A 13,047-nucleotide genomic window follows, 5' to 3' on the forward strand; every position below is an offset into this window, starting at 1 on the left:
TCATCAAATTGATTCAACTAAAAACTTAGCAAGTTGATTGAATTTAGTTTTTAATAAATAAAATATTTATTTTTATTTTTCACAAAAATATTAATAACTAAATAAATTGATTGAGTTTTTAATTGACTCCTTATATTTTTAGATTAAACACATTGTAAAGTTAAAAGGGTATTTCAGGTATTTTTCTTAAAAAAAATATTCAAAAGATCCTTAATTGACTAATGTTTTATTAAGTCGGACTTAAATGTTTCGTATTCTTTACTAGGGGATTATTCGATATATATTTTTAATAAAGAGTCTTTTAAAATCATTTTCCCTTGATTTAAAGAGTTGTGCTGGAGTGACCTCAAGGTTGGACCGCATATCGCACATCTTGACGTGAAAGTCAATAGGAACCAGAGATGTTTTTCACTTGTATCTCAAGGAAAGAATCTATGCTTCACATACAATTTTACATCAAGGTGTGCAATGTGAGGTCCAATCATGAGTCACTTCATCATTATTCTAATTTTAGAGGGGGCATTCGGTGGTTGTCCATATTTAAAAAGCCACAACCATTTGGTGGGCCTATTACCTTCTACATCAAGCCAATGGTAATAACGATCTACCAATCAGCAAAGATGGATGGGCCAATCACCCAATCACTTATGGAGCAGTGGGCCTAAGAGAAGTACCACATGGCAAGAAACATGAGATGGAGTAGTGTAATTACCCAACTTCTGGAGTACGGGAACGGCATGAAACAAGCCTGAGAAGTGAGAACAAGGTGGGGGGATTCTTGAGCTTCTTTGGCGACCAGAAATAAAACGTACAGAAAACGTAGAACACGTTAGTAAACAGCACCCCATCGGCGCACTTTAGCACTTCGAGATGATTTCCTGTAATCCGTCTGTCTCTATGTTTCGTCTCGCTCTCTCTCCAACTTCTTCTCGAACTCCAAATATATTCTCTTATCCTGCGCACCACCCCCCTTCACATCTTCTCTGCTCCCTAATAAGTTCTCTATATGTCTCCATATTCTTTCTTCACATTCTCACGTGCAGAAGTTACGCGCGGATTCGAGGTCTTCTCCTCTTCTATTCCCCAACTAGTATTTCAGTTGTTAGGGTTCCTTTCTCAGAGCCTTCAAACCCTACTTCATGGAGGGTATTCGTAACGATTTCTCGTACTCTAATCTCTTCAATCTCGAGGTTTGTAAGATGGGTTTTTGTTCTTCTGAAATGGGTTGCTTTTGTATTTTTGATCTGAACTGGATATTTGGGTGAAATTTTATGTTTTTGGATTCGGTTAGGGTTTTTGATCATTTATGGTTTTTATGAAATGGGTATTGTGTGTATTTGTTTATTATAATTTTTTTGGGTTTGTGTTGTATTGTAGTCTTTGATGGACTTTCAACTTCCTCAACAAGATGATGGTTTTGATAATTATGGGAATAGCAATCAGGATGTGAGCAAAGATAGTCAAGGTAGGCATTTTTGTTTTTGTTAAATTTGTTCTTTCAGAATTTTGTTCTGATTTTGATTGGAAATCACAAGTACCCAATTGGATTGTAGGATTGAAATCACATTTAAACTGTAGAATATCTTCTTCCCCCCCCCCCCCCCCCCTTTGTATTATTGTTAGATATATGTCTGCATGGTTTCCACTTTGAGCTGATGGGGAGGTTTGGGTCGGACAATTTTGAGCTTACGTGTGCGATTTTTGGGTTCTTTTGGATGGTCATTTAACAGATCGAAGAACCATGGTGGAGCATGGCAATGGGGTTCTGTCAGGAAGGGCATTAGTATTGGGCCTGACAAAGAAGAATAAGAAGAAGAAGAAGAAGAAGAAGAAGCACGTCAAAGCGGAGGTTGGTTTGAATTTTTCAGCCAGGAGAGACACTGAAAGAAACAATGGCTATGGGGCTGACGAATATGGGACCCACATTTCGGAGGAGGGTTACCGCTCAATGCTTGGGGAACATATTCAGAAATACAGGAGGGTGTTGAGACCAGCCTCTACCCAAATGGGAATATCAAGAAAGAAAGTAGGGAATGAGGGGAGAGTGTTACATGGGATGGAAACCCCATCATATTATCTCACTGACATTAGTACTCGAGAGCCAGCGAACTATTATGAGAAGGATTATAATCCAAAATACAGGGCTGATAGGTTGTCTTCCTCCCTCGATTCTGATTATTTGGATATTGGTGAGGGCATTACATATAGAATTCCTCCAACTTACAATAAGCTCGCAGCATCTCTGATGTTACCCAGTTTCTCAGCTATTCAGTTGGAAGAGTATCACTTAACGGGCACCTTGGATATGGAGTCCCTAGATGTGATGATGTCCAGTGATAATAGTTTAAGGCCTCAAAGCCGATCAGGGATGATGGGTGAGCCTCAACCCCATTATGAAACACTTCAGGCTAGATTAAAGGCCTTGTCTGCTTGTAATTTGGTCCAAAATTTCAGTCTTCAAGTCTGTGATATTGGATTGGATTCGTCATCTATTCCAGAGGGGGCAGCAGGAGGCATACTGCGATCTATCATGTCTGAGGCAGGCATGATGCAGGTTTACCATGTGAGGGTCTTGGAGAAAGGAGATACATATGAGGTTTGTATTCACTTTGAATCAGTCTCGACGATGCATTCTTTTTGGATATTTTCTTATTCTAGTTTTCGTATGAGTTACAGATGATTGAACGTGGGCTACCCAAGAAGCAAATAGTGAAGAAAGATCCTGCATCAATTGAGAAAGAGGAGATGTTGAAGATTGGGAAGGTTTGGGTGAACATAGTGAGAAGGGACATTTTGAAACATCAAAAAAATTTCATGAATTTCCATAGGAAACAACTAGCCGATGCCAAGAGGTTTTCAGAAACCTGTCAAAGAGAGGCATGTATAGTTTAATCCGATTTTGATCCTTGTTTTACCATGTTAACAAAACAAGCTTATTTCTACTTATCTATCATTGCGTAAGTAAAGTATTTAATTCTGTATAGTTTACTGAGAGTTGATTTGCTTGCCAGGTGAAATTAAAGGTGAGTAGGTCAGTCAAATTGATGCAAGGGGCACCGATTCGCACAAGGAAACTGGCTAGAGACATGCTGGTATTCTGGAAAAGAGTGGATAAAGAACAGGTATGACTCTTTTTCAATTGTGAAACTACTTGGTGACAGTTTCTGATGTCATGGTTTATTATAAATAAATTTGTTGTTTTCAAACAAATGCCATTAGACTAGAACTAAATCTGTAAAATTTCTTGGGACCCAGTACCTTGGGTCTGCTGTTTTATTAGTGTTAACAGTTTAAATGAGTTTTTTTTGTTGTTGAGGAATTTGTGTTCACTTGAGACTTGATTTGTAACGAGAGTCTGTGTGTTTGGTTATATCAGGTGACTAGTATGTGCACAGTTGTGTTGTGTTTTTATGCTTTTGCTTTGGCCAGGCTATCTTGTAGGAAGGTCTCCTCGACCTTCTCCTAATTTGGTAATATATAATTATTGAAAACAAATTGTTAGGGACATTTGGTTGCATTTTCTATCATTGTTTTGTAATTCTTTGTGCTTTCTTAATTCCACTTTAGATCTGTTTCAAAGTTGGCATGTTCAAGCCTTCTTACATAGAGAGGATATTTTTGGTGAATAATTCATTTGGTATATGTTGGGGGGTCTGGAAGGAAAGGAACAACAAATTTTTTTCAGGAGTCAGGAAGTGATTATGGGTGTGTTTGATTGCATGGAAAATCAAAATCCATGGAAAAATGACTAGTATGGAAAACTTTAATCCATTGTTTGATACTACTTTGAAAAAAATAAGAGGGACAAAAAAGAAGAAGAGGAAGAGGGAAGGGGAGGGGGAGAGGATGTGGTGGTGGTGTCGGTGTCGGTGGAGGTAAGGGGGGAAGAAGAGGGGAGGACGTGGTGATGGTGACGGTGACGGTGGCGGCGGAGAGGGAAGAAGAAGAAAAGAGGGGAGAGAAGGTGGCCGGCTATGCCAACAGTGGCAACAGCGATGGTGAGGTTGAGTGTGATGGTGGCTATGGTGGTGGTGGGGAAGAAGTAGAGATGAAATAGGGTTTATTTTGGAGATGAAAAATATAGATGGATTTCACTTTCTCACCCATATGGGTGGGATAGTGAAATCCGTGGGAAAGTGAAATCCAGCTTTTGGTGGACTTTTTGATTGGGGTGGAAAATGAATTTCCATGGAAGAATGCAATCAAACGCATACAAAATGTCATTTTCCATACTTACAAAAAAAAAAAAAATCATTTTCCACCCTATTTTCCATGTGCAATCAAACATACCCTGTTTGTATTTTGGGTCTTTTGTTTTTCTAGTGCAATGTCTTTAGAGAGTTTAAGACTGTCTTTTTGAGGACTTCATAGTTGTAATAGGTAAGTTCTTTTTTTGATCAATAAAAATGCTTTTATAGGTAATAGGTAGGTTCTCTTGTCCTCTTTTTTTTTTCAGTAATAAATTTATCCGTTTCAAATAAAAATAAAGATATGTTATTTGTAGTATTAGTTCACAAATATACAGATAAAAGACTTAAGACTTCAGTGAAGTAGACAGTTACTAAAACTTAATACAAAATATATAAAAATATCTGCAAAAATGAAAATAAAAAACTCTTTGTTCTATAATTATTTTGGTGTATCCTTGCCACTTATTGGACACACACAGGAGCGCCACACATCCTTTTTTTTGGACAGAATGCTTTGAGTTTTTAAATAAGGCATTAAGTTCAATATGCATTTGTGGAAGATGTTGACTAGGGAAGCTCAGGTGGACATAATCTTAGATAAATTTGATGCAGACGATTCTAAATGTTTTACTTCAACCCTCTTCTATAGGCAGAGGTGAGGAAGAGAGAAGAAAAAGAAGCTGCAGAAACTCTGAAGCGCGAAGAGGAACTCCGTGAAGCAAAGAGACAACAACAGAGGCTCAATTTCCTAATATCACAAACAGAGCTATACAGCCATTTCATGCAGAACAAGTCAGCCTCGCAACCCTCTGAAGTTTTGCCTCTGTGTGATGGAGAATCAAATACATTGGAAGCACCTTTGAGTTCTTCTGATGTTATGCGAGGAGACAAAGAAGATCCTGAGGAGGTTGCATTGAAAAGGGAGGCTCTCAGAGCCGCTCAACATGCAGTTTCGCAGCAGAAGAAGATAACTAGCACGTTTGACAGTGAATGTCTGAAGCTGCGTCAAGTGGCTGTGCCTGACGAACCTCCAAAGGATACTACAATTGCAGGATCTACTAACATAGACCTACTGAATCCGTGGGTGTTTTTTTTTTCTTCTTTCGTGGATAAAAAATGATAGAAATACCTCGTTTAATTATACTGATATATGTTTTGAATGTTCTTTTGTCAATGAGTTCAGCTCGACAATGCCTGTTACATCGTTAGTGCAGACACCAATGTTGTTTAAAGGGTGTCTTAAGGAATACCAGCTAAAGGGTCTGCAGTGGCTTGTCAATTGTTATGAGCAGGTAATCTTCGAGGGGGTCTTGTAAATGAAATTGAGTTCACCAAGATTGGATCGGACTTTGTTGTTAACTTCAGATTTTTTTTTCTAGGGTTTGAATGGCATCCTTGCCGACGAGATGGGCCTGGGAAAGACCATCCAGGCCTTGGCATTTTTGGCTCATTTAGCTGAGGTGATCGATCTTCCTGTAATGCTTAATGCTTATAAAGCTGTTTTCCCCCTTCTAATTGCTTAGATCGGCTGTATTATGCAGGAGAAAAATATATGGGGGCCTTTTTTGATTGTTGCACCTGCTTCTGTCTTGAGCAACTGGGTTGATGAAATTAGTCGTTTCTGTCCCGACTTGAAAACAATTCCATACTGGGGTGGGCTTTCGGCAAGGACTATACTTAGGAAAAAAATCAATCCAACACGTCTCTATAGAAGGTAATTGCCCTCGTTAGAAATGTTTCTTTTGTTTCCTTCTGGAGAAACCCAGATTCCTAATGAGCTGCTGCTAAGCGTAAGCTTGCAGATTATCTTCCAGTGGCTCTTATCCATCACTCAATCATATTATGCCCTTTGCAATAGCAATTGTTTCTTTTGGTAATCTATATGATTGTTGGTCAAAATTTTGCCTTATTTGTATTCTAGCTATGAAAGTTATAAGTTATGTCCTTGTCTGACAGGGAGGCTGGATTCCATATACTCATTACCAGCTATCAACTGCTAGTATCTGATGAGAAGTATTTCCGGCGAGTGAAATGGCAATATATGATACTAGACGAGGCCCAAGCGATTAAAAATTCAGATAGGTATGTTAACCGTCTTCCAAATTAATGTGTGTTTAAAGGCTGTCAGAAGATTAATAATTTATGCTTTTAGACTTTCATTTCCTTGGTAATAAAATGCTTTTCTTTAACCAATTCGTATTGGTTTAAAATTTATTCAGTTATTTATTTATTTTTAAATTGTTAATTAGCTTGTCTTTTACATTTCATCTATGAATATCTCGAATATTAATGTTGGTAACATGAGTCTTTTTTTCTCCTGTTAACTGTATCTTCTCAATGCTCATATCTTCATATCTTTTCTTACCACCTCTGTTACATCATTTTTTGTTCTTTTTCTCACCATTTTAGAGCCTTCAACCTGCACTAAACCATGCCTCTGTACTGTGTAGTGCATGCCTAAATCATCTTAATTGACTTGCTTCATTTTTTTCCGTTTGGGGCTATTATAGATTTCCCCAATTTCCATATAACATGTAGCATGGGTTTGTCATCTTAGAATCCAAGTGAGTGAGTATTTTGTTTAATATTGAGCAATGCCTTCATGTCTGTGTGTGTATAAGAAAGATCTATGAAGATTTTGGTTTTAGTAGCATGTCAGCATGCATCATCACAATGTTATGAAGGTATATCGTTAGATGGATTGTAAAATTGTTCCTGCTTTGTTATTTCATGTATTATTATCCACCTCACTGATGACTATTGGTTTTGCAGTATAAGGTGGAAGACATTACTCAGTTTTAACTGTAGAAACCGCTTGCTTCTGACTGGTACACCCATACAGAATAACATGGCTGAGCTATGGTCTCTTCTTCATTTCATTATGCCCACCTTGTTTGATAGCCACGAGCAGTTCAATGAGTGGTTTTCAAAAGGGTATGTATCCCTGTATCAAGTTCATTTATTTTATATTTAACTTATATGAGCTTTAAATTTCTCACACTTCAATCATTGATCATTTTTCCCTACATTTTCAGCATTGAGAACCATGCAGAACATGGAGGAACTTTAAATGAACACCAACTTAACAGACTGGTGAGTGCACTTTTCGTTCTGATAAGTTTATTAGGAGTTTAGTTAAAGAAATCCAAGTAGTCAAGTCAGTGTGTCATGTTTAAGTGATCATACATTCATACCATCCAAATGAAAAGGAAGAAGGTAATTTAACATATCATCGTACATTTTTTTTCCCTGCATTATTGTTTTACCCCCTAATAACGTTAATTATTATTATTTTTTCCATTAAGCTATTTGATGTTGTTGCCTTGTTGCTTAAGGTGTATGATTATAATTCTCCTTGCATCAGTACCATTATATTTATAAATTTTTCTCTCTTGAAAATCTTACCAATCTATACTTATAAAAAAAAAAAATCTTACCAATCTCTTCATTGAAGGCACATATATTCTTATCCCCTTTGTTTTTTTGATAAGTACATATATATCGGTGGTTATCATTTTGGCAGCACGCAATTTTAAAGCCATTTATGTTGCGGAGAATTAAGAAAGATGTGATTACTGAGATGATTGGCAAAAAGGAGGTCATGGTACACTGCAAGTTGAGTACTAGGCAGCAAGCTTTTTATCAAGCTATAAAGAATAAAATATCTCTTGCTGAGTTGTTTGATGGCAGACGGGTTAATGAGAAGAAAATTCAGCACTTGATGAATATTGTCATTCAACTGAGGAAGGTACTCTATCTATTAGTGTTGAGGTTTTCTTTTACGGATGATCTGATAGAAATGAGGATCATCTTGAGTTCTCGATGTGTCTTGGTATTAGATCAATTTTCAGTCATTCGTTGTGAATAATGTATTTTTCTTTTGTATAATGGTAGGTATGCAACCACCCAGAGTTGTTTGAGCGAAATGAGGGAAGCACGTTCTTATATTTTGGAGAGATCCCGAATTCTCTTCTACCTCCTCCCTTCGGGGAGTTGGAGGACATACACTATGCGGGAGATCAAAATCCTATAACATACAGGGTACTTTATTAAATTTGGTTCTTCCTTCATCTTTTTCTTATTGAATTGTTGTTATCGATAGTCCTTTTCTTTTTTTTATTTTGAGATTTTTCATGACGACTGAATTTCATCACTTCAGATACCAAAGCTGGTCTATCAAGAAATTATCCAGAGTTCTGAATTTCCTTGCTCGACATTTGAGAAGCTTTTCAATATATTCTCTCCAGAAAATATTTATCGATCTGCTAACAATGGAGCATTTGGTTTTACACATTTGATGGATTTATCCTCGGAAGAGGTTGCATTTTTAGCAAAAGGTTCTCTCCTGGAGAAGTTGTTGTTTTCCATTATGAGGTGGGATAGACAATTTTTGGATGATATCTTGGACATGTTCATGGAAGCTGAGGGTGATAATCTCCAGAGTAACCTTGAGAGGGGTAAGGTGAGAGCTGTTACTCGGATGTTGCTGATGCCGTCAAGATCTGAGTCTAATTTACTTAGAAGGAAACTCGTATCAGATCCAGGTGATGCCCTGTGTGAAGCATTAGTTGTCTCTCATCAGGATAGGCTTATATCCAACACCGGGCTTCTCCACTCAACATATGATTTCCTCCCTCGAACTAGAGCTCCACCAGTAAGTTTGGTTCAACTCATGTATTTTGGAAAGAAATTGATCTATTTCAGAACCTTTAATAATTCTCTTCATATGGACAGATTAATGCCCACTGCTCAGATAGAAACTTTGCATATAAACTACATGAAGAAGTTCATCACCCCTGGATTAAGAGGCTGTTCTTTGGGTTTGCACGAACTTCTGAGAGTAACGGACCAAGAAAGCCTAATTGTCCTCATCGGTTGATACAAGAGATTGATTCTGAGTTACCCGTTGCACAGCCCATTCTTCAGCTCACATACAAGATATTTGGGTCTTCTCCGCCCATTCAGAGCTTTGACCCTGCAAAAATGCTAACCGTAATTTCTTTTCTGGTCATTTTTTCCCAATTTTTTGATTATTTGATGGAATATTTGTATTCTACTTACTCCCCAAAAAATTGTTTGTATTCTACGAATGTTTAGGACTCTGGGAAGCTTCAGACGCTAGACATATTATTAAAGCGTTTGCGGGCTGAAAATCACCGTGTCCTGTTGTTTGCACAAATGACAAAAATGCTGAATATTCTTGAGGTATTTCTGTTTCCTTGTCCCTTTTATAGTCAGCTATCTTCTGAATGTTGAAGGCTCAATTTGTGACTCAGCCAACTCAGAATGGATACGAATTGGTCTTGGCTTGGCCAAGTCAGTGATACAGTTTATGATGTTTATTCTAATGTACTTGTACCGGTACTGGTAGCCACACCCAACTTGGCGCGTTTTTATTAACATGCATACTTCACCCTTTTGGAAGAATCCATGCAACATAGCACATGACATTTGGTAGAGGGCTATAACATTTTAATTACTACAGAACTAGGTCTTGCATTTTCCATAGAGTAAAATATTGGCTACTCCTTTGGACTTCAAAGATTCATTGACCCTCCGATCAAAGGCCGCCTTGCACTCTCCTTTTTAGGATTAATGATCACATACATTGCCAGCAATATGTTTCCGGGAACAACCAGTCCAGTTCTGTTTTCTTGTTAGCCTTTTAAAAAAAAAAAAAAAAAAAAACTTTTCCAGGATTTATTTTCTTAACCAATTAAAATTTTCATGCAGGACTACATGAATTATAGGAAATACAAATATCTTCGACTTGATGGATCCTCCAGCATTATGAATCGTAGCGACATGGTTAGAGACTTCCAGCATCGGTAAGCTAAGCATTACTTGAACATACAATGAGTGTTGTATAGAGCATTTACTTTTACCAAATTTTCATCGTTCTCCCTCTCCATTCACTCTAGAAAAATTAAGCTATGCTAGCTACTGCTCTCCTATTGCAGGAGCGATATTTTTGTGTTCTTGCTGAGTACCAGAGCTGGTGGATTGGGTATTAACTTGACTGCTGCTGACACGGTTATCTTCTATGAAAGTGATTGGAATCCAACCTTGGATCTACAAGCAATGGATAGAGCTCACCGAATGGGTCAGACTAAGGAGGTTAGTTCATTCCCAATATTTTGTGGTTCAGAATTTTACATATAGCACTGGGGCATAATTGGCCAAAGTGGTACCTGTGCTTTTTTTGTTTGTTTGTTGATAAATATGGCTTTTATTAAAAGAAAGCTTGGTCGAGCTGACCAAACTGAAATAAAGAAACAAGCACACTACAACAACCGGACCAAAGATGACCTCTATTACGTAGAAATCTTACAGACCAGTCCCATTTCCCTATAAGCAGTCCCTGTGCTTTTGCCGTTTATTTGTGTTGCTTCTCAGGGCTCCCCTGCTGTGATACGCAGTGTAACCCTGTGGGGTATGAAGGTGCAATGGAATATTCTAGTTGATTATTTTATAATTTTATGCATGTGCAGGTCACGGTGTATCGATTGATTTGTAAAGAGACTGTTGAAGAGAAGATTCTGCAAAGAGCCAGTCAAAAAAATACTGTGCAGCAGCTGGTCATGACTGGTGGTCATGTTCAGGGTGACCTCTTGGCTCCTGAAGATGTTGTTTCTTTACTCCTTGATGATGATGCCCAGTTGGACCAGAAATTAAGAGAAGCTCCACTGCAGGTTACTTACTTTCACCTTTTTGAACTGGGGTTCATCTTTCCTAGAGTAGATACTATATTTCTCCCTTTTTAGCTTTTGATATTTTGATTTAGTGAATCTTAGATGACATTTTCATCACCATTTCATGTTTAGGTGTTTATTTTCTTTACTGTAATTTTGCCTTGTATTCCGTTTGTTCTCCCCAACCCCCATTTTCTCTTCTTTATTAGTAATATTTGACCTGTCAAAAAAATGTTGCTTATGATTATTTTCCTACCAGGTAACCGATCGGATGAAGAAGAAACGTGGAACAAAGGGCATTCATATAGATGCAGAAGGAGACACATCTTTGGAAGATTTCACGAACATTGGATCAGACGGTGCTGGACATGGGGTGCTTCCAGAGCAAAATATTAGTAATAGAAAGGTATGTTAAACATATCTTTTTTAGGGGGTGTGATATTCTTACACATAAAAAACGCTGTCTCTGTGGGGCCCACAAGGGGATGAGTCTACCAAAAATCAGCACTCTGCTGATCATGATGTGGGGCCCACAGACCGATGTAAGAATATAATTTTCCTATGCATGCGTTTTGTCTTGTGTATCTTGATTGCTAAACTTTACTCCATAAATCAATGCACACTGCCGATGGTTGTAGCATAAGTATCCTATTCACATCATATACTATCCACATTCTGGAGATAAAGTTGCTGACACCTATTTTACAGATGACTATGTAATAAAGACATGGTCATGTATGTTGGTGTCAAACAAGGTTATGAAGTGCTTAACATGATGCCTTCGGGAAGCTTGAAACATATACACGCTCATACACTTGTATTATAATATAATAATATTTTAGTTATATTTAATTAAAAGTTTTAGTAGTAAAAATAATGAAAGAATATTACGAAAATGAAGAAAAATATTTCTATACAGCACTACACAATGAAGGTAGATTTATAATATCAAACCATGGTTGTGTTTGACAATTAATATGATTGTGTACAGGGGATGGATTAGACTTCTCCAATAAAAGTTAAAAAAAAAAAAAAAAGAAAACCTAAAAATAAGGATGACACTACCAAAGAAATCGTACAATTGTCGCATCCTTGTTACATTGGATTTTAGTGTACTTAGAGTTCTTGGATGGATCCTTTTTCCTTATTTCCAACATGTACATAATCGCTAATCATTTGTGAGTAATTAAATGTTGATTCAAGATTTGAGGGTGCATGCTTTAACATAATAAATGTCGCATGTAGAATTGAAATTGAGCGACATGACAGGATGCATGTAGCTGACCCATATTAGTTAGGCCAGGGCTCTGATGATGATACTAAAAGTCAAGTTCACCAAAAATGTTCAGCTCTATTGTTGTTACCTGTTTTTCAGCTTTATTTATTCATACTCCATTACTTCCTTTTGTTTGCAGAGGAAAGTGAATTCGAACAAGCAAACCCCCCGTCCCAAACCACAGAGGTCTCAGAAAGTTCCCAAAAGCACTGATTCTTTTAAAGGGTTGAATGAACCTTACTCAAAGGACTATGGCTTGGACAATTCTGTCTGGTGCATAGAAGACCCGCAACAAAATAAATCCCTGAGGCCTAAGAGACCAAAGAGAGTGTAAATGAAGGCCTTGAACTGGCATCAATGCCTGCTGAGAACCCACATATTTTAGCTTCACCAAATAGACAAAAGGAGAAAAAAAGAAATACGAATTGGAACTATTCGGGTATAATAGGATTCATCGCTTGATGGGCTTAGATATTTCCTAATTTAGTTTACAAATTTGGATTAGAGTTATATGACAACTGGCAAGAGACACCCTCGGAACACCAGTTGGGATATCAAATTCTCAAAGGGGAAGCTTGGTCCCTTGAGCTGGTGGGGTTCTGTCATTCTTTTTTGCTATATAAACACCAAAGTTTGTACATATTTTGTGAACCATCTTAGCTTCGTTTAAACGTTGGGTATCAAGAAAAAAGAACAATTTATATATAGCCTGGTTATAATGAATGATATTATTAGTTCACTTTTTTTGTTTTTGTTTTCGTTGTTGTTAATTTCTCTATTATTTCTCGATCCATAATAGAAATCAACTTTTAAGTGCATCTCCCATACTTGGTGGGCATAGTTGCAGCTGAGCCGAGACCAATATATTTGTCGAGTTGGTAGAGAATTG

The 13,047-nt window shown here is 37.4% G+C and overlaps 1 protein-coding gene across 2 annotated transcripts; it reads left to right on the plus strand.

The window, feature by feature from the left end:
• Window positions 1–772: 772 nt before the first annotated feature.
• On the plus strand, window positions 773–12,897 carry LOC147396926 (chromatin-remodeling ATPase INO80-like). Of its 2 annotated transcripts, XM_086452245.1 has the most exons (22): window positions 773–1,190; window positions 1,378–1,465; window positions 1,731–2,596; window positions 2,677–2,877; window positions 3,012–3,122; window positions 4,840–5,270; window positions 5,374–5,482; window positions 5,570–5,650; window positions 5,732–5,904; window positions 6,147–6,272; window positions 6,963–7,124; window positions 7,226–7,283; window positions 7,714–7,938; window positions 8,085–8,231; window positions 8,350–8,844; window positions 8,925–9,182; window positions 9,288–9,395; window positions 9,924–10,018; window positions 10,151–10,307; window positions 10,682–10,882; window positions 11,142–11,288; window positions 12,298–12,897. In XM_086452245.1, the coding sequence occupies exons 1-22, from the start codon at window positions 1,140–1,142 to the stop codon at window positions 12,490–12,492; spliced, it is 4,485 nt and encodes a 1,494-aa protein (XP_086308371.1). In that variant the 5' UTR covers window positions 773–1,139; the 3' UTR covers window positions 12,493–12,897. The 2 variants fall into 2 exon arrangements, with proteins under 2 accessions (XP_086308371.1, XP_086308372.1); XM_086452246.1 differs by lacking the exon at window positions 7,714–7,938.
• Window positions 12,898–13,047: the final 150 nt, after the last annotated feature.

This window comes from Akebia trifoliata, chromosome 8 (assembly GCF_017979445.1).
Source record: "Akebia trifoliata isolate Shusen 1 chromosome 8, ASM1797944v1, whole genome shotgun sequence".
Lineage (NCBI taxonomy): Eukaryota > Viridiplantae > Streptophyta > Magnoliopsida > Ranunculales > Lardizabalaceae > Akebia > Akebia trifoliata.